Source organism: Centroberyx affinis, unplaced genomic scaffold (assembly GCF_046629955.1).
Source record: "Centroberyx affinis isolate AG114_WGS23_722 - 3 ecotype Tasmania unplaced genomic scaffold, CSIRO-AGI_Caff_v1 ptg002857l_1, whole genome shotgun sequence".
NCBI lineage: Eukaryota > Metazoa > Chordata > Actinopteri > Beryciformes > Berycidae > Centroberyx > Centroberyx affinis.
Window position 1 is genome coordinate 119,310 of NW_027280992.1, and position 27,512 is coordinate 146,821.

General features: G+C 39.7%; 1 protein-coding gene across 1 annotated transcript in view; it reads left to right on the plus strand.

The window, feature by feature from the left end:
• LOC139658251 (solute carrier organic anion transporter family member 3A1-like) overlaps positions 1–12,890 on the plus strand; it is a 50,924-nt gene extending 38,034 nt beyond the window's left edge. The window contains exons 5-10 of the mRNA XM_071536330.1: positions 2,002–2,166; positions 3,928–4,126; positions 5,527–5,662; positions 10,400–10,572; positions 12,049–12,113; positions 12,514–12,890. Coding sequence (XP_071392431.1) covers positions 2,002–2,166; positions 3,928–4,126; positions 5,527–5,662; positions 10,400–10,572; positions 12,049–12,113; positions 12,514–12,890 — 1,115 coding nt within the window. The remainder of the gene's footprint in view (positions 1–2,001; positions 2,167–3,927; positions 4,127–5,526; positions 5,663–10,399; positions 10,573–12,048; positions 12,114–12,513) is intronic.
• Positions 12,891–27,512: the final 14,622 nt, after the last annotated feature.

Here is a 27,512-nt window from a genome sequence, read left to right on the forward strand (position 1 = left end):
GGGGAGGAGGTATAGAGAGATGAGGAGGTCATGGAGAGAGGGGAGGAGGTATAGAGAGATGAGGAGGTCATGCAGAGAGGAGAAGTCATGGAGAGAGGGGAGGAGGTCATGGAGAGAGGTGAGGAGGTATAGAGAGATGAGGAGGTCATGGAAAGAGGGGAGGAGGTATAGAGAGATGAGGAGGTCATGCAGAGAGGAGAAGTCATGGAGAGAGGGGAGGAGGTCATGGAGAGAGGTGAGGAGGTATAGAGGGATGAGGAGGTCATGGAGAGAGGTGAGGAGGTATAGAGAGATGAGGAGGTCATGGAAAGAGGGGAGGAGGTATAGAGAGATGAGGAGGTCATGCAGAGAGGAGAAGTCATGGAGAGAGGGGAGGAGGTCATAGAGAGAGGGGAGGAGGTATAGAGAGTTGAGAAGGTGAGGAGTAAAGAGGTGAGGAGATGCATGTTTACCATTTTACAGTCCGTTGTAGAAGTGGACGAACATCATAACAAAAAATATAAAATAACTGTTAAGATTTGGTTCACCGACAATCTAAAAATCCCTGGTTTGGATGGGGATGTATGGGCAGAGCGAGGCAAAACTGGAACCCACTAGAGTGTTTTCCCCTTTTCCCCCCATTCTCTGTGTGACTATGGTGGCAGTTTTCAACAATCTGTAAGTCAACAGCTCTTGACTCATCCCCCCATGATGTCACTGTCCAATCCTTCTATCATTCTCCTTTTGCTACCACTTTGTTCTTACGATCATTCTACGGTCACAGGAAGATTGTCAGGGAACTGTCATCTCTGACCATTGACCTCCTTACAATTGGTTTCTTGTAATGTTGGCTGCTAATTCTATTGTTACACATATTTGAAGTCTCTCTGGGTCAGAGAGTCAGATAAGTGACTAAAATGTAAGAATGTAAGCTAGTAAGGCTTTGAGGAAGCTGTGATGAAGATACCCCAGACCCCAGACTAAATGTTATTTTACCATCATGTCTCCTGGTTTCATGGATGGATTACTGAACGGGCCAACCGGGCACAGGCCCAGGGGCCCAAGAGCTCAGGGGGGCCCCTAAGCCAGAGCCTGATACACGATGATGCTGTCACTAACTTTACATTTACTGCCCTGCAGTCAAAGGGCTTAGTCATTTATATCAATAACCGAAACATGTGTTTTGACGGTGTCAACATGGCTCTGTCACAGTGAGTGTTCCCCTCAGTTTTGCATTATTGTCCAAAGGCCTTGTAATGTAAAGTCATGGTTTACGAAGACCCCAAAATGTTGTTGTCCACTCCTGATCTGTCAGAATAGGGCCCACTGACTCATACCATGCCTAGAATAATATGTGTTTGCAACTTGTAATTCCTTTGTAATTGATAGTTTTCCCTCCCATAAGTGCAATAACAAAAAAAGATAATAGGCATAGTAATGTTATACACGCAATGAGGGCATTCAGTTGTTAGAAGTGACTTAAACGTATTCCAAAATTATATTCAGATAAGTGTTTTTCTAACATGCTGTTGGCTCTGACTGTGTAAATTCTGAGCTGTAAATCCTGAGTTGAGATACAGGTGATATTGTGCGATTGTCTCTGGGTCTACATGCCTGTACTTGTTGCAAAAAATTTCCTGTTGTGGTTTTTTAATTTAATCATGCTTTGTTATATTTTGGTGTTATTATATTTCATGTATTTATTTGTAATAACTTTTTTTTTAACATTTATAACATTTTGATCTCCTCCTTATACATTTTTCCTTATAATATATTTCTACTTTTCAATAAGTGCTATATAAATAATATATACATAAATAATTCATGTTATTATTAATTTTATTATTATTATTATTATTATTAATATTAGTATTATTACAATGGGAAACATATAGTACTTAGCGGTAGTAGTATATACCTCATCTATTATTATTTTTCAACTTCTCTCTCTGTCTTCCTCCCTGTCCCCCTGTTCTTCTCTCTGTCTCTGTACTTCTCTTCCCGTTTTCTCCACTGACCCAGTCATCCCCCGGGTGACCAGGCACCTGCTCTCTAATCCGGTGTTCAGCTGCATCACGCTGGCAGCCTGCATGGAGATTGCCGTGGTCGCCGGCTTCGCTGCCTTCCTGGGGAAATACCTGGAGCAGCAGTTCAACCTCACCACCTCCTCGGCCAATCAGCTGCTAGGTAGGCGGGTCCCTTTTCACAAAAATCATATACCAATATATTTCATCCTGTACTGTTTTCGCCGTCTTTTTTTTAAAAGTTTAATATCGCTTTTACCTTAACGTGTAATTGATTTTCTTCCAGTCCCTGCAAATGCATGATAGCGCACCTATTTTTGAGATTCAAAATTCGTATCCAATTCCGGACACTTACTTTCGTCCGTGTCGGTGTGTTCATATACTCCATATTAACCCTTTATTAACCCTTCCTGTACCTTCACAATGTTACAGATACTTGTAAGAAGTGCAGGCTATGTACTTAAATTTCTTATTTTTCCATTTATCAGCCGATACCGATTCTCTACATGAAGTAACTGTCGCCCAAAGTGGGATTTAAGGCTTCCCGCTTCTTGTTCGTGACTAAGTTCGTAACTTAGTGTTTTATATGCTTAAATGTGTATAGATATTTATGAAATTTGATACCTAGCTTCTGAAATGTGTATGAATTTCACTTAGATTTCGGTTGGGAACTCTGTATAAAAATGCCAGTAAACACCGGAAATTACGCGAGTGACCGAGTGTCCGGAATTGGATACAATTCCGTTAGATCGGTTCTCACCATTGCCAGCAATGTTAAAAAGCGAACTTTCTGCCGCCCATAACTCTGTCTGTGATCCCTTATTTTGAGAGTGAGAGTGATTTATTATTTTGAGAACCAAGCTATTTTTTTTTAATTTTTTTTTACTTTTTATAATGTACTGTATATATTTCTTATTTTTGACCCATTTTCATATCAGACTTATTTTTCTTTTTTTTTCTTCTTGTCTTGCTAGTATTTTCTACTGTTGTTATTTTGCACTCGCTCCATCCTTATGTATTTTTCCTACTTTTCATTATATTCGCACTTACTGTGTTCTAGTGTTGTACTTGTTTGCTCTATCCTTATCAATCTTCTATTTTTCTTTACTGTATCCTACTACTATTTTGCATAACATTACATTCCCCCTTATCTTACCTTACCTTACCTTATCTTATGTGGTTTAATGGAAGGGGAAGAAATAAACAGTATAGATGGGACAACATGGACATCAGGCATTATAAAGTATTTGCACATAATTTTGTAGTATTTGCTTTAATCTGCATGAAGTTCCGGATGGGTGGCATTTATCACATAAGGACAATTCCCATAGTATCGTGTTATCAGTCACAGAAACGTACACTAGATTAACTTCAAATAAAACATGTTGCCACTCATTGTGTGGTCCTATATGGTCCTAACTCCATCCTGCTGGTATTCTGAGCAAGTTAAACAAATTCTATAAAATATTTACAAAATACATTTGGATATGTAATAGTCAGTCCTAATTTGTCTGAATAAAAACATTTTGCCAAACAGCACCAAACCTAGCTCAGTCCTTTCTGGACTTCAACACTGTTGACTTGAAAGTCTTTGGCTTTGACCTTTGACCTGAGCACCAGTTGATTGGAACAGTTTTTGGTTGGGGTTTGTACCCGGTTTGTAACCAGTGTGTTTCCATGTGTGTGTACAGTGTCCATGCGCACAATGCTGAAACACTGTAAGGATATCTGTCACACATTCATTCCACCACAGCAACCCCGCTACCAATGCTAGAGAAAACAGAAAATAAAGATAACTGAAATTTCCATCTAAAACACAGTCTAGTCCAATAAGATGGCTCTTTCCAGGAAACTTAACAGGACAAATTATTAGGAAATTGTGGGCCCGGAAAATAAAGCGTTACCCATATCTCTCCCTCCCAAGGTATGACAGCCATCCCCTGTGCCTGTCTGGGAATCTTCCTTGGGGGGTTGCTGGTTAAGAAGCTGAACCTATCAGCTCTGGGCGCCGTCCGCATGGCCATGCTGGTCAACCTGGTTTCCACCGCCTGCTACGTCTCCTTCCTCTTCCTGGGCTGTGACACTGGACCTGTCGCCGGAGTTACCGTCGCCTACGGCAACGAGTAAGCATGGCGACCTACTGATGTGTCCTTTCGAGCATTTCTATCACAGCTCTAGCTCTTTTTGTCGTGCTACCACAAGTTGTGGAAGTAAGTGGAATGGCTTGTATGCAATTTCCAGAGAAAACACATTTCATTTCCCCGCTCAGTGCTAACACCCGCTAACAGCAGCGACTGCTGCCAGTTTCTCAAAATCTAAATCCTCACGAAAACTCTGGAAGGTAATCTATTGCAAAGTTTGCTTGTTTAGATTGTTATTATCACTTCTTTATTTCCCCCTTTTCCCTGTTTGTAAATATCTGGTATATTACAGTTTTTTCACAATTGCTTACATACATTTTCTGAAACATAGGGCTCATTTTCTCAAAACTCTAAACAAAAAACACAAAACCACTAACACAAAATGCAAATCACTGGCAAAATGAAACACTGCATTCAAAACCATTTTATCTCTTTTCAAAATGTTATTTTGCAATAAAATGACACACACAACCATCATATGAATACATCTTTCTAACAACCGACCACAAACTGGTGTGCTTAACGGAAAACACTATTATGAATATCTCATCAGAAGGATTATGCCTTTTGCATGTTCAGAGGTACACTCATGCATAGCAGCCTGTTGTAAAAGACTGTTACAGTACAGTACAGTTTAGCATTTGGGATGGCAGTGCTTCCAAATGAACACATGTGATTTTAGTTTTTGAATGTTGTGCCTAATGTAGAGAACGAGAGAAAACTACACATTACTGTGTGTAGTGTTTTGCAAAAAGTGTGATAGAGAATTGCAAAGTGAGTGAAAAGCAGAAAATGTGCTTGTAGGTTTGCAGACTTGGTTTAGGGATTTAATACATGAGTTTCAGGTTTTTGTGATTGTGTACCAAGCTCCAGTTTTAGTGTGTAAACAATTGTGAAAAACTGTAATGCACCATTCATGTCATATGAGAAAGAAAGTAGATAAGGGCTTCAGATTTGAAAATACCATTTGCTTTCAGCAGATAAATACTACTTGGGAACTCTACTTGGGTTTGGTGACGGACGGATTCCATAATACTGAGCACCGATAACAAGGAAATACCTGTAGTCAAGTATAGGGAATGATATGTTATGTCAACAATATCAATAATTGTCTTTACTCAAGTCTTTTTGTGACTACAACTCTTAAAAACACCTCAGCAGGAAACAATTACCTGCTGGATTTGGATTATAATGTGATTATAAACATGAACTCACATTTGCCACTCACTAAGTACATGTGTGTTAAATGCGACAAAGCTGAGAATAATCACCAAGAGCAAGCGGAATCGTTCCCATGGTTATTCCCATATGACATGAATGCGGCATCATACACACACACACACACACACACTACCTCACAGAACTTTTGCCCTCCTCCGTAGGACACTGCGCTCCTGGCAGCGACCTGAATCGGCCTGCATCAGTAACTGTAATTGCTACACGGCGTCGGTGAGCCCAGTCTGTGGTCCCAACGGAGTCACCTACCTCTCAGCCTGCTTCGCCGGCTGCACCAAACCAGTGAGTGGAGACTTTAACCTCAGGGGCTATAGACGCCGAGTTAGATGAATCACACACTGAACTGAAACAAGCTCTCGGTCTGAGCGCCCCTAGACAGTGGAGAGCTCAAAGAAAACAACAGGGCTAAGAAATATGAAAAAAGGAGGATGAGGATGTAGATCTCAGGAGGAGTTAAATACAAAAATGAATAATAAACTAACAGCTGACTAACAGTTTGATTTCTAAAACGGTATGTATTTGGAGTTTGGAAACAAAGAACTACCTCAATTTCAGCATTCAGAGTCCCAACCCAGCAGAGCCATAAAGCCTACAGCTTCATTTTTAGACAGCAGTATTGACAATAAAAATGGTTTAGAATCACATGATAAAACTTAGAATAATAAACTTTATTTATATAGCACCTTTCTTAAAAAGGTTACAAGGTGCTTTACAATAAAACAATTAGAAAAAATTAAGTAAAAGCAGTAAAACATTGGAGACAGGAGAGGAATAAAACAAAGGTAAGAGCAAGCAGTGCAATTGTAATCAGGGGAAGGAACTAAACCATACATATACAGAAACCAGAGAAGCCATACACAGCATGATATGAAGGACATTTTGTTTAAATATGCTGTAAGAAGATTAAAAGAATGTACTAAGTGAACGGAAAAAGTTATTAGGATACATTAAGATGTTAAAAAGGCCTTTTTATAAAAATATGTTTTTAAAAGAATTAAAAGAAGAAACTGTATTGGCTAACCTAAGACCCTCAGGCAGGCTATTCCAAAGCCTCGGTGCTCTGATAGTAAAAGCTCGATCACCCTTTGTGACCAACCTGGACCTCGGTGATGATGACACTTGTGAAAGACCTCCGAGATACCTGAACTCCTCCACTTGGGGCAGCCACTCCCCTCTCAAGCCACCTTTTTCTAGGAGAGAAGCATGGCCTCCGACTTGGAAGTGCTGATCCCTAGGCTGAGCAGTGTGATTCCACACTAGTTGGAACACACCTCCACCTAAACACCTCCACATAAACAAGGTACACACAATATACTGTACGTCTCAAGTGATAGGCTATAACATGAATATATAAATAAAAAGAGTTAAGGATTATCAAAATACAGAGTACTACAATGTGCAAAGGTAATAGTATACAGCTTGACATGTAAGCCTACTAATACATAGAGAAGAGTTATGATGGATCTTGTTTGTGTCAACCTAATATGTGCAATGAATGCCTAAGTCCAGTGGTGGAAGAAGTAATCTGATCCTTTACTTAAGTAAAAGTACCAATACAGCAATGTCAAAATACTCCATTACAGGTAAAAGTCTTGCATGAAAAATCCTACTTAAGTAAAAGTACATAAGTATTAGCAGCAAAATGTAGTTAAAGTATTAAAGTAAAAGTAGTGGTTTGGTCCCTCTGACTGATATTATAAACATCGAACAAAAAGTTCGGAAATTTGTGTTTGGTAGATTATTTCTCTGTTGTAACAATGCTTCTTGGCAATACATTTTATACCGTTGGAAAGCCTGTTTATTTCCCTTTTAAATGGTGCCTCATTTGTAAGGAACATGCATTTGTGGGATGAGCAGCACAGCTGAGTATGTGGGTTGCGCTCATGTAAAATTTGCCAAATCTTCTCTGCCAATGCCAAACAGCTTATTCTGCTGTTGCTATTGACTCTTATATATTGGCAATTTTACAATTTATTCATTTAACAAACAGTCAGGAGCCTCAGTAGCGTGTGGAAGAACCATACACAGCCACAACAGCCTGGCACCTCCTCCTCATGCTGGTCACCAGCCTGGTCACACACTGCTGTGGGATGGCATTCCACTCCTCAACCAGGATTTGTCGCAAGTCAGCCAACGTGGTTGTGTCGGTCACTCTAGCACGAACAGCACGCCCAAGCTGATCCCATAAGTGTTCAATTGGGTTGAGGTCAGGACTGTTGGCAGGCCATTCTATTCTCTCTACTCCCAAATTCTGGAGGTAGTCTCTGATAAACCCCGCTCTGTGGGGGCGAGCGTTGTCATCTTGGAGGATGGAGTTCGGTCCCAGACTGTGGAGATATGGGATTGCCACTGGTTGCAGAATCTCATCGCGATATCTCTCTGCATTGAGATTGCCTCCAATGATGACAAGCCTCGTTTTTCCAGTGATGGAGATGCCGCCCCACACCATCACACTGCCTCCACCAAAAGGTGTTACTCTATCGGTGCAGCAATCAGCATAGCGTTCTCCCCGTCTTCTCCACACTTTGACCCTACGATCCAACTTCCGTAGGCAGAATCTGGACTCATCGCTGAACATAACGTTCCTCCACATGTTCAGGTTCCAGTGCAGGTGTTGCCGACACCAGCGCAAACGGGCCTGACGGTGAAGGGCAGTCATGGCAGGCCTCCTGGCAGCCCCATGAGCCCGGAGATTGGCTGCGTGCAGTCTGTTCCGGATCGTCTGGGCTGAGAGCCGTGTGCCATATCGTCCTGCAAACCTTGACTGCAAATCTGTAGAAGACAGCCTACGGTTCCTAAGCGCTGAAAGGGTGAGGAACCGGTCTTCTTGGGGTGTCGTCTTCTTGGGACGCCCATTTCGCGGTCTGTCTCTGACATCCCCCGTTTCATGGAACTTGGCCTTCAGTTTGGAGATGGTACTATGGCTCACTCCAAATAATGCCGCAACTTGCTTTTGTGGAACACCAGCTTGAAGTCGCCCTATCGCACAGGCCTTATCGAGATCAGACAAACGTGGCATGCCGATTCTTGGAGCAGACACCAATTGACCACTGTAGCAGGGCCCATGCTCACAGGTGCTGCCAATCAGGTACCTGATTGTCAGCACCTGGGGGTACCGGAAGCTCAAAACAAGAGTCAATAGCAACAGCAGAATAAGCTGTTTGGCATTGGCAGAGAAGATTTGGCCAATTTTTCATGAGCGCAACCCACATACTCAGCTGTGCTGCTCATCCCACAAATGCATGTTCCTTACAAATGGGGCACCATTTAAAAGGGAAATAAACAGGCTTTCCAACGGTATAAAATGTATTGCCAAGAAGCATTGTTACAACAGAGAAATAATCTACCAAACACAAATTTCCGAACTTTTTGTTCAATGTTTATATGACATCATTAGATTATTAATACTGAAGCATCAGTGTGTAAGCAGCATGTTACTGTTGTAGCTGCTGGAGGTGGAGCTAGTTTGAACTACTTTATATACAGTTAGCTAGTTTAGTCCGGTGGTTCCCAACCTAGAGGTTGGGCCCCTCCAAAGGGTCACTAGATAAATCTGAGGGGTCGTGAGATGATTAATGGGAGAGGAAAGAAGAAAAAACAAAGTTCTGATACACAAATCTGTTTTCAGTTTTTGGACTTTTCTCTAATCTTTGATTTTTGCTGAAATATTGGATCATTTGAACATTTATTGAAATGAAACCATGTGAGGTTTAGAGGGAAAAATCACTATTTGGTGGAGCTGTTAACAACTCATAGACATCTGAAATGTGACCCGACTACACACTGCTTTTTGTAAGACGTCAAAAGCCAAAAAGGTTGGAAACCACTGGTTTCATCTTTAACAATGTGTTGTATTTTAAAAGCTTGTTATATTATCCATTGTGTCAAATCTCCATCTGAAAAGTAACTAAAGCTATCAAATAAATGTAGTGGAGTAAAAGGTACAATATTTCCCTCTGAAATGTAGTGGAGGTACAAAGTAGCATCAAATGGAAATACTTTTGGGTAGTCTAATCTGTAACAATGCTATTTTATAGTTATTTTATAAAGATGATCAAATGTTTTAAATATAGAATATTGATCTGAAAAGTAACTAGTAACTATAGCTGTGAAATCTAAAATGTAGTGGAGTTTAAGTACAAAGTAGCATAAAATGGAAATACTCAAGTAAAGTACAAGTATCTGAAATGTAGTGGAGGTACAAAGTAGCATCAAATGGAAATACTTTTGGGTAGTCTAATCTGTAACAATGCTATTTTATAGTTATTTTATAAAGATGATCAAATGTTTTAAATATAGAATATTGATCTGAAAAGTAACTAGTAACTATAGCTGTGAAATCTAAAATGTAGTGGAGTTTAAGTACAAAGTAGCATAAAATGGAAATACTCAAGTAAAGTACAAGTATCTCAAAATTGTACTTAAGTACAGTACTTGAGTAAATGTACTTAGTTACTTTCCACCACTGCCTAAGTCTATATCATTTGAGATTCTCAGTGTCTTCTTGTGTGGCTTTTTCGCTTTCACTCAGTCTGAACAACTCCAAATGCTTCTCAATCAACTATAACTTAGCCACATACTCTATACAGCTATCCTATCTATTGTTGTGTGAAATCAAAGACCCATGTTGACGTCACACACTGCACTTCTATTTCACCATCTTTTGCATAGCAAGTACAAATGCTATGGATCTCTGCCCAAACAATACCAGACTGCTCTTGTCCTCATGTAATGAACCCCATACATATTTTAGCTGATTTTTTCTTTAAGTATGTTCTACTGTTGTTATTTTTCACACCGTATAATGCTGTAATTTATGTTTCTTTCATAGTTTTTATTCATAAACAACTTAACATGCTCTAGTGTTGTAAGTCAGTTGCATTATATGTTTGTATAACTGCTATATTCTATATTGATCCTATTTTTATTTGCCAAATTATATTACTTTTTCCCGTTGCAATGACCCAATTTACCCAAGGGGATCATAAAGTTTCATCTTCTCTCCTGTCTTTGTGCCAGAACCTGACCAGTTGTACCTGTATATCCAGCACCAGTGAAGAGGCAGTGGCTTTACCAGGGAAGTGTCCTAGTCCCGGCTGTCAGCAGGCCTTCCTCACCTTCTTATGTGTTATCTGTGTGTGCAGTATGATTGGAGCTATGGCCCAGACGCCCTCCGTCATCATCCTCATCAGGTAGGAGACATTTTGCCATATATAAACCACCCACTAGAGGGAGCTCTTGACATATTTGGCCGAGCAAGGGGAGAACGATGGAATCAGAATCACTTCGATCATGTGGAGTATAGTAAATATACAGGGATTTGTCTTGGTGACATTGGTACAGAGACATACTGAAACATATGGTGCAGGACATCAGACCTCTGAGAGACTAACATAGTAGTACAGTACATACTGACACATATGGTACAGGACAACAGTATGTCATATAATAAAAATAATAATACATTTTATTTATAGAGCGTTTTTCAGGGTACTCAAAGACTTTACATAAGTCAAAATGATCATAGAAAACAACACAATAAAAACATATAACACACAACATTAATCACACATTGATCTGAAAAGGTGAGTTTTGATTAGTGATTTGAACATCAAAACTCACCTGTACAAAACAAAACTCAAAATAGACAGTAGACTATAAGATATAAATCAGGGTACATATAGACAGACTATACATATTAACATATTATGTTACATATTGGCAGTAGACTATCCATACAGTAGACTACATATCAATCTACATATAGACAGTAGACTATACTTATCAGTCTATATATAGACAGTAGACTATACTTATCAGTCTATATATAGACAGTAACTAATACATATCCCTTAGTGACCTGCAAAACCTCATTTTCTAACAAAGTAAATGTTATAAGAACTAAGAAAATAACTGGTTTTCATTGCCATCTGTGACTTTCTCACATTGTGCAGTAAATTCAATGTTTACATGTAGAGGACAGCATCTGCTTTCAGCTAATAAAAAAACAACACATTTAGAGACGCAGTGAATTTTCCATGCACCCTACTCAGCACAGCTATCTCATGGGATGCTCCATTACACTGCTGGACTCTCACCTGCTGTATGGCTACAACCTAGTGAAGGCTGCATGAATGCACATAGAAACTACTCTATATGTGTGTGTGTGTGTGTGTGTGTGTACAATCCATTGACTATTTTATGTCTTGAGCTTTGCTTTTACACTGTATGTGAGGTCCTGTTTTCTGTTTCCGTGTGTCAGTATGTACTGTGCTATGTTAGTTCTATGTCTCTGCATCAATGTCACCAAGAAAAATTCATGTACATTTACTGGGCTTGGTACGAAGTGATTTTGATTCAGATTCGTTAGTGCAAGGACAACAGACATAGATTATCAGTACTACTGTGTCTAGCTATTTTTTCAAATAATACCAATTACTGGATAACTTTTGCCATTTGGTGGACGCTTTTATCCAAACCACCTCACAGTGCCTCATGTGCATACAGAACATTTTCAGCATGGGTCGCCCCAGTGGGAATGGAATCCCTAACCCTGACGGTGTTAAGTGCCTTGCTGTACCCACTGAACCACAGTGGGCCACTTGTTCAGATGCAGCATTCCGGTCAATATTCCACGGCAGTTATTCCAGTTGTTTCTGTATTTTCAGAACTGTAAGTCCAGAGCTTAAATCTTACGCCCTCGGAGTTCTGTTCCTGCTCCTGAGACTGATAGGTAAGAAACTCAAAGACATTCAGTTCTTATACATTCTGTGATTCTTATGCATTCTTATCCATTTCTTATGAATGTTATCCAACTGTTGCATTACAGGACATAAATACTACATTTCTACAGAATCCAACTAATTAATTAAAAACAGCCCTTGCTTCATTTGTACTGGTATATATACTGTATTATGTGTGTTGCACTGTTGCACTTTGTCCTGTTTATATGTTGTGTACATGTCCACTGTTGCTCTGGAGTTTTGCTCTGTGTTGTAAATGTCAAAGTGATTTTGCACCTCAGCTGAAACAAATTTCACCGGTCTGTCTGTGTGGATATAAAAGGAACTCGAACTGGTACCCTCTTTTGACCGTTCTACCTGCTGTCTGTCCCCCATCCCATCCTACCCCAGGCTTCATACCCCCTCCTCTGATCTTCGGCATGGGCATCGACTCCACCTGTCTGTTCTGGAGCTCGGTCTGCGGCGAGAAGGGCGCCTGCATGCTGTACGACAACGTGGCCTACAGGCATCTGTACGTCAGCATCGCCATCGTCCTCAAGTCGTCGGCTTTTGTCCTCTACACCACCACATGGCAGTGTCTGAGGAAGAACTACAAGAAATACATCAAGAACAGCGAGGGTTACCTCACCCCCACTGAGCTGTTCGCCTCCAACGTGACTCTGGACAACCTGGGCAAGGAGATCACCCAGAACCCAGCCAACAGGACAAAGTTCATATACAACCTGGAGGACCGTGAGACGTGCGACACCATGGAGTCAGTTTTATAGTGGCAGTCTGGACTGGGACTGGAGACTGGAGCTGAAGCGGTTATGTGCAATTGACCCGAAGGATGGTGTTTCTTTGGTGTTGTCTCGGTTTAAAAGAATGTGTTCAGTCTCGACTAGGGTCTTATTTTTCACTGACCCAAGAAGGCAGAATAATGGAAGTCAGATGTACTGAAAATCATCAGAAATTGAAGAGTTCATTTCCAAAAAACTCTATATCCAAGAGTAGGTGCCACTTTTTCAAATGGCGGATATCTCATTTTTGGAATTAACCTCTTCAATTAAACTCAATTATAGGTAAATTAAAGTTAGGGTCATATGAGATTTCGATTTATCTCTCAGACCAGGGTGTGGAACTCGTGGAAATTGTGTTGATTAATTAGCTATTATTGGTCAGGCAGTTTATTTTCTACTAGAATTTTTCAATGAAGCATTGCTCAGATCCAGTTATCAGAAGCAAAGGATAAATAAGACAATTAACATGGCTATGCATCACAAGATGACATTAATTGCGTTGCTGGTGATGGAACACTGTTTACTTTTACATTTAGCTGATGCGCTTATCCAGAGCGACTTAAAATGAGTAAGCAGGTCGGGGTTCAGTGTTTTGCTCGTGGACACTCCAACAGGACATGTGGCTGTTGCAGAGATTGAACCTGTGACCTTTCCATGACGGGACGGTCACTCTAACCACTAGGCTACCCTGCCACAGTTAGAGACTCATCTGTTCACTCACTCAGCCTTACTTGTAGACGATTTTTGATTCAAGAGTTAATTTCTAAATCATACGAGTAGTTTTGGAAATAGATCATTAGCTGAAGTTCATCATTCAATATCTTTAAAATCTAGATGATCCAGTCTGTTGAAGCGCCAACATTTTGTCAACTTCGGTTAACCACAGTACTTTAAACAGCAACTTAAAGGTTAAATGTGTAATATTTCTGCTTTACTGAAGCATAATATGACTAGTAAATATCAGCAGAGGTTCCCGAATGGCAGTGAGTGAAACAAAGTGAACAGCTCATGGCGCACACTCTGCGGAGATTTCTGCATTCAAAAACACAGGAGCGGGCCGAGGCTGTTGTTGTTGTTCTTTGAAGGCCTTCCTACCACAGTGTTGTACCGTCCCATGCCTGTGACAGCCCCCCCCCCCCCTAAAAAAAAAAAAGACTTGGCTTGCACTCAGTCCTCCGCGAGCTAAGCAGCTATCTTAACTAGTTAGCCTTCTAGCTAACCAATAGCAACAACGGCTATTGGTTCGTAAATAATAGTTCCGTCCTTATTGAATATGTTAGCTAACCGCGCTAGAAAAATTTCCTACACGTTTTCTGATTCATTATTTTGTTATCGTGCTCAATGTTAGCCTTTGTTTTTGCTGACGCCTCTACGCAGCTTCTAGAAAGAACATCAGAGGCGCAGCGGGGAAGGCTTGAGGAGGAGGGGCCAAGCCTTGATTTGTTGTTGTAATGACATTGTTGAACAGTAGAGGTCACCCTTGAGCCATAAATTACACATAGACCCTTTTTTTGTGTTATTGGGTCTATTTTTCTAAGAGTAAGTGTCACTTTTTTTCAAAGGGTAGATATCTAATTTTGGACCCAAACTCTTCAATTTTTCAATTGACGTTGAAGACAGTGAACATAACACTAAGATTTTACAAAAGAGGAACAAAAAGACTCTTTCTCAATCACTTTCACTGTAATTGATCTGTTCTTGTTTTAAAGGGTGTTTTGGAACATTTGGGCCCGGATCTACTAAGATGTTGCAATTCCAGGTGCAGCACAAAAGCAATTGGTACCGCCAGCGCAAGGTATTTACTAAAGTAGGGCACGCAAATGAGCGGAGGCGCAGATAATTAATTAGAGTTGTGACTGCGCAAATATAAGGTCCAAACAATGCGCACAATAGCCCGATGGCAGCAATTTCCCCTGTGAGCTGCAGCTTAATTATGGGCAGAAGAAGAGCAGAAGAAGAGTTGGTGGAGGAGAAAACCCCAAAGAGCTCCCTGCTGCAAAGAAGAGATGCTTTACCAGTGTGTCACAAGGAGCTCTTTGGTGACACAACAAAAAAGTGAATGCAGTTGGGCACCAGAAATGCGATTTTGCGGAGGTAAAAAAGCAATGTTCTGATATGAGGAGGTGAACCAACCTAATTGGAAACCTAATTAATTTAATACTTACTTAAACCTAATTGGAATTGGATGCAGTCTAATGGCCGCATGTTATGCTATGTAGATGACTGTCATTTTGATCTTGGTGCCGGTTCCAGAGACAGTCCCGCTCCGGCCATTCTGTGCACAAAGTGATAAGACCCGCTCGTGATAAATCACGTCCGCTGCCAATTTCCATAAATCCCTCTCTTGAAAAAAAAAACGGTGCACCCAGATCAACCCATGATTAGTAGATTTTTGCGCCCGCAATTCGATCAATGCACTGGCGCAAATCTTTAGTAGAACCGGGCCTTGGTGGGAGATGTTGAGGCGACGCATAGCTTATCCCTTTATTATGTCATAGTGTGGAGTTTGGCTGTAATTGCTGGACTAGAATTAGAGACCTATTATCTGTTTCTGTGCCACAGAACTGTTTCATCACCAGAGAAAGCTTTTAGTTTACACCTCTCAACCAGGTTCTTTTTAACAAGGCCTATATGTGAAACTCTGAGTTGTGATTTTCATATATAACAGAGCTATACTGGTTATTTTCTTTTTCTCCCATGTCCAGCATTTTCCCTCGGACATTTCTATAAATTAGCTCCAACTTCCAAAAGCAGATTAAAAAAAAAAGAAGACATTACCTTTTAGGTGTTTAGCTGATGCTCTTACCCAGAGTGAGTGAGCAGGTAGGGGTTCAGTGTCTTGCTCAAGCACACTTGAACAGGACACACATGAGCCGTTTCAGGGACTGGACCTATGACCTTTCAGTTGCAGGACAGTCTCTCTAACCACTTATCCCACCCTGCCGCCATTATAGTTAAAAGCATGCCAGTAATGCATGCAATGAAACAAAGATAATACAGTATTCAGTATGTCACTTGCACGGACACTGAGGTTCATGACTCAGTGGTCATGGTGATGGTTGAATCAACATTTAGCTGTTATGGCCTCCAAATTGTATTTCTGACCGTGGAAAATAATGCTTAATAATGCATACTGCATTGTGATGTTGACAAAAATCTTTTTTTATTTGTATAACGGTCTAATACTGACCTCAGCTTATTCATAATCACTCCATACTACAGTGATGATTTTTTTTCAAATATTGATTTGTCAAGGAATTCTATGGGATTCTGATTTCTGACATATCCAGTTTAAAATAATTTATTTATACAGAGAAAACTACATATTTTCTTTTTTTCCTGGCTTACTTTGTAAGAACTCAATATGTTTTGCATCAAAAACATGGACTCCTTTTGTCCAGCTATTTACCACTACAATATGTGAAGAGTTCATTTCCAAAATGTTGTATATATCCATTTGGGGGGGGTTTGATAACCTGAAGCTGATCATTCAATATCTCTAATCTAGAGGAAGCAGTCTGTAAAATTGCTGTCATTTAGTCAACGAAGGACTTTAGTTACAGTTACCTACTATCATTTAAAAAGTACCATCATTTGGTTTAATTTTGTACTGCCAATCATGTTTTAGTCACTTTTTCAAATTATGGAGATCTCATTTTGGAACCAAACTCTTCATATCATGTATTCAGCTTAGAGAGATTTCTGTCACTCAGTGAACCAAGACTCAGAAACGATTCATTTCTGCTGTTTCAACATCATTAATAATGACCAGAAAATATGGAATGGGGAAAAAAAACAGAGGAGTTAGTAGAGAATGTTAAAGAGTTGAATGCTTCATGGACCTACAGTATATAATGCAGAACCATGCCAGACCAGATACGACTGGGTTGATTTCTGCTGCGAACTAAGAGAAATTTTTAACACTGGAGCAAGACTTAAACCCTTCAAACAGAAGAATAGTATTCATTGGCGGTTAGGAGGTTAGAGGGTGCTGATTAGGGAGGAGATGTTTATGGATATTGGTGCTGATATTAAGGACAGCGTTTGGATCGGTTTCCAAGTTCAAGCTGAAAACGATTGTCTCTGATGGGAAGATTGGCACACAGCGAGACAGTCCAACACCAACTTTAGGATGGACAAACATTTGAGAAGGAAGGTTTCAGGTTGCTGGTAGGGAGGAGGTGATAACTAACATCACCAGGAGGCGAGTGACTTGCCACCGCCTCCTCCTCCACAGCCAGCCAGTAGGTGGAGCTGTCATTGATATCTGTAACGTCCAGTGTGTCATAGTGCTGATTCAGTTTCCTCTGTACATACTAGTGCCATACAAGTGCCAAAGTGACACCATAGAAGTGTTCTGTAACGTTCTGCTGAGAACCCGTCTCACCAAGCTGGAGCTCAGACCAGATCCTCCAGCTGTATGTAGCCTTTCTGTGATATCCCTCCAGCTCCTTTTACCATATCATACAAATAGAAGTGTCCCAAAAACGTATTGCCTATAAGATGCTGTATATTGGTCTATAAAACAATATTATTTAGGATGTATTAATTGTTATTATGTAGGCTTTTTTCTACCAGTGGAGTTATTGTCTTAATTTAGATTAATCTCTCTTTCCATCTATGGCAACGCTGATAGCTGTTTGTTGCTTTGGTCCAAATGAAAACAATACTTTGCTTGAAATAAGTGGCACCAATGTTAAGCTATAGTCTGACATTGTAGATAAGGTTGACTGTAGAATATTAGCCAAACTTAAACAATAGCAGTCCTGCACCTGTGCCTGGATATTTAGCTCTACTCTGAGAATTTATTGGTGGGAGTCTATGGTGTGCCATATCAACCTGTGCACTGTAACATTTACACTCGCCAAGAAGCCAACATGTTGTAGGTTTGTCTAATGCGTTGGCAAGTGTGACAGCGCTTGCTTGACCTTGTATTCACCTGCGGCGACAGGACTGTTTCTTTTGGCACCAAAATGTGCTTGAGATGTTTTTGCCTTGTGATGAAAAATGAACTTTTGAGCATAAAACATTTTTTTACATCTTATTTTTTATCATTGTTCTCTTTTGATGACCTTGCCTTGTGGTGACAGCAGGTCGGGTTTTATAGCTGACCTTTGGCGATAGAAGTATTGGCATATGAAGAGTTTATTTCCAAAACACTATATATCCATTGTGGGCAAACAAAAAAAAAAGTCTATCTGAGGTTTATCATTCAATATTTCTAAAAAAAAAAAAAAAATAGAGGTTCTAGACTGTCATTTTGTCAACAATGAACTTAAGTTAGCTGTTATCCTGTAAAAAATATTATCATTTCTTTTACTTTTTTGCTATCAATCATTTTGTGAGTGTAGTAGTCACTTCCAAATGGTGGATATGTCATTTTGGAAGCAAACTCTTCATGTCAGATAGATAATCCTTTGGTTTGAGCCTTTAGGCAGCATGTTGCCTTTGGTTAAAGTGAAACCATGTGCTAACCATGTTAGTGACGGTTTACAGTGATGTATTTGCTTATGTTGTGGGTGGTATTCTATGTATGAATTTCATGGCTCTTTGCAGGGGACCTTTTAAAAGGAAAAGGGCATTGAAATATGAAAATATCACCTATATTTTCAAAGCGTCACTAAAGATTTTTAGATATGCTCTATTGCTTCTTTGGATTTTTTTCTCTTTTTTTCAAATTACATGAATTTATATTTAAAGCGTTATGTTCTGTATATTTCTTGGAAAAGATTACATGATTGTATGTTTATTGTAAATACATTAAATACTATTTTTGTTTTTATGACGACCTCTCCTGCCTGATTATTAATGACAAACCTATGATGGTATTCCTGTTCGTCAAATCTCCTCTTCGTCAGTGCAAGGAGGTTTTCTCACCATTGATACAATAAAGTCTCATCATGCCATAATCACATCAACTTTTCATCCACCAGCTCTTCCATAGTCCACCAGCCACTTGCACTATTTAACCAGCAACAGAGGATGTTCAGGTTGGAGAAGACCCTCCAGATGATGGCTACCTACCAAAATGTCTAGTAGAGTAGAAGCACTTACCAGCAACAGCCACAATTTACCTTGTGTATTATCCACTAGATGATGATATGGAGCATATAGATAAAATGAGAGATTTAATCACAATCATCTCCACACCATTCTACCCCTTACTCTGTTTGAAATGCTCCCATATGACTTACAGGATGACAATCAGTTTTACCATAAAATAATAATAATAGTAATATTATTAGAATTACCTAAAGAATCACCTAAACCAGGCAGCATAAAGTGTTACATTATGGTTGCACCACCCAGGACCTTTGTCGCCATATTGGCAAGTCACAAACCCACTGTTTTTTTTTTGTTTGTTTTTTTTCATCATTCTCTGCTCAATCATTTGCATATATATGTTCTGCATAGTCTCTATAAATTCAAAATTTCTTATCACAGAAAACCTGGATGATGGTCCTAATGATAATCTAGTTGGATGTAAGATTTGGTTTATCAGTGGAGACAGTGGTGGAAAGTAACTAAGTACATTTACTCAAGTAAAGTACTTAAGTACAATTTTGAGGTACTTGTACTTTACTTGAGTATTTCCATTTTATGCTACTTTGTACTTAAACTCCACTACATTTTAGAGGGAAATATTGTACTTTTTACTCCATTACATTTATTTCACAGCTATAGTTATAGTTACTTTTCTGATCAATATTTTATATTTAAAACATTTGATCATCTTTATAAAATAACTATAAAATAGCATTGTTATAGATGTAAACCCAAAAGTATAGCTAAATTGTTAAGATTAGCTTCACATTGCCAACTTTAAAATGCTGCTTACATGTACATGTATGTCAATAAATCAGTATTAATATTCCAATCATTTATGAAAAATATAACTCTCTAAATGGGGACAGTTTGCATAATGAGTACATTTACTTTGATACTCTAAGTACATTTTGCTGCCAATACTTATGTACTTTTACTTAAGTAAGTTTGAATGCAGGACTTTTACTTGTAATGGAGTATCTTTACATTGTTGTATTGCTACTTTTACTTAAGTAAAAGATCTCAGTACTTCTTCCACCACTGAGTGGAGACGTAGACATTTTTATTGGTACAGTTCACAAAATCACACCCACCTCAGACATTCTGTGCCATAACTCTTTATTTTTCCATATATATATATATATTTTTTTACTGTGAACGATGAGTAGAGAAACCCTTGAAGATCCAGTATTGGTGTAGATAAATAAAATCTGTTCAATAGCATAGGTTTCAGCATGATATGCAAATTATTCCACATTTGTCTGAAAAGTTTTAGATATTCAGACTGAATGGCTGTTTTGTTACCACTCCATTACTCACAAAATCTGAACAGTGGGCGGGACGCGATTCAGGAGTCTGGAAGCAGACAAGTTTTGCAGATAAAATTCTGAAAAAAACAGCTCATCTAGGTGGTGATAAAAATGTTGTCATTTGTTTTCATTGAGCAAATATTGGGCCAAAAGTTAAATGTCTGTGTGCAATAAATAAAGTTTTTAAAAACTTCATGTTGAGAGTCTGCAGATTATTTGGAAGCTGGTTTGGTGTCATTTCAATTTACGGTGCAGAGGTAGCTCGATTTAAGTAGTTTTACAGTTGTTGAAAAAAACTGAGCGATTAACAAAAGATTCCACTGATGGGCCTACACCCTAAGAAAATTGATCACCTGTAGCATGTATGGCTTTTTAATGATTTTTTGAAGTTTTAAACTTTGGATGGTTGCTATAGCGCCATCATCAGGAAGATTGGCCCCCATATTACAGCATGCATCATTTTGGACCAGACCAGGCTACTCTGCAAAGTCTTGTGTATGGGAAGGGAGTTTTTGTCAGAAGAAAGAAAGAAAGAAAGAAAGAAAGAAAGAAAGAAAGCGATGAAGAACATGTGCAAAAACAATAGGCCCGGCCATCTAATAATAATAATTATAATTTAGGATACAATCAAAGGCATCTGACTGAAGATAAAATGTGATATGTTATATACTGTCATTTTCTGCTCTTCTCCAGTGGAGTTGCATTACACTCAATCACAGATGGATGGTTGGCATCTCTCCTTTTTAACCTCCTGGGATCAGACATGCTTAGACAGCAACGAAAATATCAGAACTGGGTCAGAGAGGGTGAAAGGTCACATTTTATTTTCCTGTCTAAACCCATTGAGAGGAGAAGATAAAGCCTGACATCATTTTAATAGAAATGTGCTTGTGCTCCTGCCATGATCTAATTTCCTTTCATCCGAGCCCTCTGGTTATCCCCGAGCCCCTCCTGGTCTCAGTGCAGGCCTCCCTACAGCTAGTGCGGATAATAGCCGGGGTTATGGATTGGCCGGTGGATAACCTTGTACCGTTGCGTTGAGGAAGCCGAGGTCTGTGTTCGGGGCCATGCTGCGGTGTTGCCGGGCTGAGAGCTCTCCTGTTTCTAGAGTGCAGCCGGGGTCTTGTCGGGGCCACGGTGCAGTGAAATGGAAAGCATGCCATTCCCTGTTCCGCTTGATGCAGAGTGACTCTGAGAGGTTGTGTCATGTTCCTTGGCTATTGACTCAATGACTTGGGACTTCACGACAAAAGCCTGAACCCGCGCGGGGCTCTCTGCGCGCTGACAGAGAGATGTGTCTTCCACTCGTCTTCACATTGACCCGAGGACTCGAGGCCGGACTGACGTGTCCGCGTCCCGAAGTCTCACCTCCTGAACCCACAAACAACCTTTCCGCGACCTCGCCTGTCTCTCACGCTCTGCTAGCTGTGGGCCTATGCTATCGCAACAATTCACAGAACTTTTTTTTTTTTTTTTTTTTACTGATACAGCTATGGATTACCTGTCTGTGACAGTCAACCTATTCAGCTTTCCGCTACATGGATGACATGGTGGGGAATTCAGCCTTATGTGCAACGTATTATTCACTGTCACAATAGGTTGAAAAGTCAAGGCAGAGAGTAAGTACAGGCCATTAGCTGGTACTGGAATGACAGCACAAAGAGCCAGGTCTTCAGCTCTGCTCTCAGATTCATCCAGGAGACAAAATCACCATATGTTCTTCATTTGTTGGAAAAATGAGGATATCTGGACTTGCACCACAATGAATAAATGATGATATATTCCTCTTTACATTGTATGCAAAAGGATCATCCCGCATATTTGACTAATGCCTTGTCTTATGACGTGGCTCGGACAGATGACCTGATTTATTGCAAGGTTCCTCACGTTGTTAAAAACCGCTCTCTGACTCAGTGACAGTGGCCCAATTATCCCTTTCATGCAGAAAAGGTCTATATACAAAAGAGGCTGTGAATTGCAAATCCAGTTGCAGGCTGTCCTTGCTCTCTTCTAATCTAATAATGTGATCCATCATTTCAGCAGCGACAGCTCCACACTCCGGGTGTGGAAACACTTTCTACAAGAATCCCTCAGAGGATTAGTACCAAGATGTTTGCATATTCGTATATGCAATCCTGTGAGGCTGTATGAATAAAATCAGAAAATCATATTTATGATAATTTGGCTTTTCATTCCTTTGGAGAGGGCTCTGTTTCCTGTGGCCAAGCCTATGTAAAAAAAAAAAAAAAAAGGAAAAAGAAATTACATCCTTCCAGTCTACTGCACACAATGTGTTGTGACCTGCTCTCAGGAACGCTTTTGTTATTGCTTGTTCCTAACCTACCAAACACACAGCTGACAACCATAACCAGCCTTTATGCCTGCAAGAACACTACAGCGGCACCACTTTCACACTTCAACAGACAGCAAAAAGCAGGTAAGAGTGTGTGTGTGTGTGTGTGTGTTTCTCGCTCGGTAGTGATGCTGTTGTTTGAGGGATGGTCCTGTTGGAGAATCATCCATTACCCTGATGAGCCCAGAGCCCCCTGAGCTCTGACAGCCCAGCCACACGACGAGAAAGACGGCCGACTGCCACTATTTGTTCTGCTAAAGCATTCATCACACTAATTACCCAGGGTGCCATGCAGCTCCGGTAGCCCGGCGAAGCTTTGGCTGCTCGTTTGGAGAGGAGGAGGTGAAGGTAGGGAAACCTCGGATGAGCCTAAACAGGAGGCTGTCCTCTAGCCCGGCTCTCCTGCACATAATTAACTCAGCACTCCACTAACTTGACAAATTGGAATGATGAATCTGGCCTCTATGAATAGACACAAATACACGATCAATCAAAACGCCGGACAGTGCTCTCAGTCTGAGGAAATCTGCCGCTGTGAAGGACAAAAAAGTGTCTTTGCCGAGAATGACATTTGTTCCTCTGCTAGGAACCGCGGGGGTGGGGTGGGGTGGGGTGGGGTGGGGTGGGGGGGGTTCTTTGTTGTGTTTTGCACTGAAAATGGAGAGGCACGTCAGTGCTGAAAAGGTAGTGCCACGAAAACTGTGGACGATATCCAAGTACATCATCATATAAATGCTAAATTAAAACCACGTCTTGAGTCTTATTCATTTTTAATGGTAGTGTAATTATTATGACTCTATGGGTGGATACGCTGTGATGGATAACACAAAGCTTTTGTTATTATCAGAGGTGGAAGAAGTACTCAGATCTTTTACTCAAGTAAAAGTAGAAATACCACAGTATAAAAATACTCTGTTACAAGTAAAAGTTCTGCATTCAAAATGTTACTTAAGTAAAAGTACAAATGTATTAGCATCAAAATGTACTGAAAGCAACAAAAGTACTCATTATGCAGAATGGCCCATTTCAGTATAATACAGTATATATTATATTATTGAATTATAATTATTGATGCATTAATGTGTAAGCATCACTTTAACGTTGCAGCTGGAAAAGGTGGGGCTGATTTCCACTACTTTATATACTGCTGGGTAGTTTACAGTAATCTATAATAACACATCACAATTTATTAGTTGATTATATTTTGTATTAATAATCTGAATCTGCAAAGTAACTAGTAACTTAAGTTATCAAATAAAGGTAGTGGAGTTAAAAGTACAATCTTTCCCTCTGAAATGTAGTGGAGTAGAAGTATAAAGTAAAGTACAAGTACCTCAAAATTGTACTTAAGTACAGTATTCAAGTAAATGTACTTCCACCTCTGGTTATTATTTACAATATATTACATTTGTGTACTATGTGAGCAACCTGTCCCCTGCATTCTAGGAAATCCATTAGTGTTTTCCGAAATGCGGACGGACGTAAGGGACAGTCTCTCTGAATTAGAATCATTTATGTCACCTGACCTTGAAAAAAAAAAACACGAAAGACTAATATTTTTGGAGTTTTTGTTTCATTCAGACAAGCCTCCAACTGCCTGGATCCCTCCTGGCCTTCATGCAGCCGTCTGAACCAATGTAACATCCAACACATCACAGCATTCCAGCCTCACCTCCCTGCAGTGTCCGCAGACCAAGGACAAGGAAACTTCATGGAGACAAATCCTTCATGCTCAGTCCTAAATGATCATTCAAAAGAATAATATATATAAAAATGATTCCCTTTGTCTCTTCTTCCCTTTGTTGTAGCTGGTTGTATTATATTGCAATATAATGTCACATGCATCTTCCCCCATTTCAAAATATATGTATATGAAATAGTATATGCTGTATATGTGATGTATATGAAAGTATGTAACCTACATGACATAGTATAGGATGTATGTGATGTGTATATGTAGTATGTATATATATGATGTAGTATGTATATGACAAATATTGTATATGATGCTATGTAAAGCCCTTTCAGACATGCTTGTGGGCTGTATAAATAAACAAGACTAGACTAGACGAAAAATGGTAATGCCCATATAAGAAGTCTCGAGTCGGTCAAAAGAACATTAAATGCAACAGGATTTTACAGACTGGAGATATTGAATGATGATGAATTCCATAGAAGGGTTTAGTTCAAAAATGGGTATATAGCCTTTTGGAGTAGAGCTCTTCATTTGGACTTTTAAAGGGGCATTAAGTATTCTATGACTTTTATTGAATTACAACAACATTGACAGGTCTCCGGTACAGCTTACAGTGACCTGCAATTGACATACTGTAAATAATAAAGTCACATTTTCCCAATGTAGAGGAGTAAGCTAGCTAATTAGAGCAGAGATCCCACAGAGAGTTTTAGTGAAGAGGTGATATATCACCTTGCAAACGCTGCTTGATCTGGGTTGGGTGAGTTACATGAGGTTCCTGTCACTTTACTGTTACACAAAGCATTTCAAATGCAGTCAAAACTACACGTAACAACAGACTCTACAATAGTTTCAACAGTTGAAGGGGGGGTAGTCATGTTTTACAACAGCAAACATTATTTTATGTTGGCATCAAGTTGAAAAGTTAATAATTCATCATATTAAATCTCTTCGCTGTGGCATAACATATACACATGATATAAGCTATGTCCACAGTTAGCAGTCAAGCTAATGCCAGCTACATCCACTGCAAAGTTGACTTTGTAAACGGGAAATACTTATTACCTGGAACTGAATTTTTAAATGTAGTTTTTTTTTTTTATTAGATAGCTGGTTGCAGTAGTACTACTAACTGGCCCATCTGAAAGTCATGTGACATTCTGTCATTCCATCAACATTTTCACTGGTTGCTAACCCTAACGTAGTTGCAAAACGTTTTAAGAGTTTCAACTTGATGCAACCAGGTTGCACGCAACTTTTCAGTTAATTGAAGGGGGTGATACACAGTGCAACTCCGATGAAACTCTGTTGCATACAACTGAGTTGCGTAAAAAGGTTTCATGTGTAACACTCAGCCTTCAAGTCATAGGTCCTCAAAGAAGCCTGTCCATCTAGTATATTTGTCTCTGTGTCTGTGTGTATTTTTGCCATTTACTCAGCTATGTGGGTTCATCTTGTGTCAGATGATGACTTATAGTCAATTTGTAAAAGTCCTAATGAGGATCCCTACATTTCCCCGGGATGGCTCTGTTCGCAGCTGGGAAGACAGTCGGTGGTGCGTTATCATTGCACACTGAACCGTAGCACAATGTATTTCTCAAGCATGTAATTCACCTCATGTGAGGAACGCTAATACGGTCCTCCAAGAGTCAGAGGTCAGCAATCTGGGGTTATCAAAAGGTGAGAGACTGTCTAACGGTCAGTGGTAATGTGGTGACTAAGGTGAACTAATCTAATCGACAAGCTATTGTTGCTCTCTGGCCAGGATTTGACCCTGCTTAGCAGCCTAAAAGGGATTCCAGCTTCATTTCAATGGCGGCCAAGGTTAACAGCAATGAGATAATCTACCTGCCTTGTTTACTGCACCCATGGACCTAATAGACACAGCAGGCAGGCTAGTCTATCCACCGCCAACTCTTCAACTTGCCAATACAAGGGTGGAAGTAACTAATTACAATTATTACTCTGGTTATTGAGTAGCTTTTTCATGTAATTGTACTTGGAGTATTTTAGAAATCAGTGATTTTATTTTTACTTAAGTATGTTATGACTGGACTATAGGCTATTGTACTTTTCTACATTTTAAATCACATCCATTACAGAGTACAGATTTTGTACATTGCATCAGAAACTGGCCAGTTGGCCATTCACAGTGAACAGTCAGTCAGCGTAATCTGACTTTACTATATTTACTTCCAATTAAAAGCTTTGTACTTTTACTTAAATAGATTTTTACACCAGTAATTTCCCTCTACCTAAGTTAAGTTTCAGCAACAATACTTCTATTCGAGAAGGATATTTGGTACTTTTTCCATCTCTGTCAATATTTATCTCACAGAGATAACTTCATTACTGAATTGTACATTTATTGTACATGGCGATTAAAGTGATTTTAATTCTGATTCAAAGGTTGAGTACAATACCATGCATACCTTACTGGCATGCAAGCTAGTGCAGAATCAGCTGTGATCCTGAGTTGTCATATGTTTCTCCTCTTAGCCCAGAAGGAGACCTATGGAACATGTTGAAGCACGATAGGATGTAATGTTTATGTTGGTACAAAAATGTCCTCAGTTGGGTTCCTGGATCTGCGCAAAGGCTGAAGCTCTGCCACCACACAGACAGGAAACCTCCCCCTGGCGATCTGAGGCAGGCCAAATTGTAACTGACATTTATATCACAATCATTAATCTCATTTGCTATCTAATAAGCTTGCACCCACCCTTTTGCTCTCACATCTCATATGGTACCTGGATATTCCTAGAATAATATGTACACATCATTTTAAAATGGTTCACATTAAAATAAAACCACATGTAACCACCACATGGTCGCCAAATCATGAAATCTCTGAATCAAACTGATCATGCTTTAGTTACTGAACGCATCATAAAACCCTGCTGGCTTTTGAAGTGCCAGCAAAGCATGTAGGCTAACTCATTAAGTGGTTAAATGGTTAATCTGTTCCCAGTGCTAATGTATTGCTATGTGCAAGGGTGCAAGTAACTAATTACAATTACTCTTGTTACTGTGATTGAGTAGCTTTTTCATGTAATTGAGTGTTTTTTTAAATCAGTAGTTTCACTTAAGTATGTTATGACTGAGGTACAATCATGAAGAACGGTCAGTCAGCCGAGAAAATTAAAGGAATCTAGTTTGAACTCTGTCCTTTCAGTCTTTTAGAATTGCATGGAAAAGATCACATT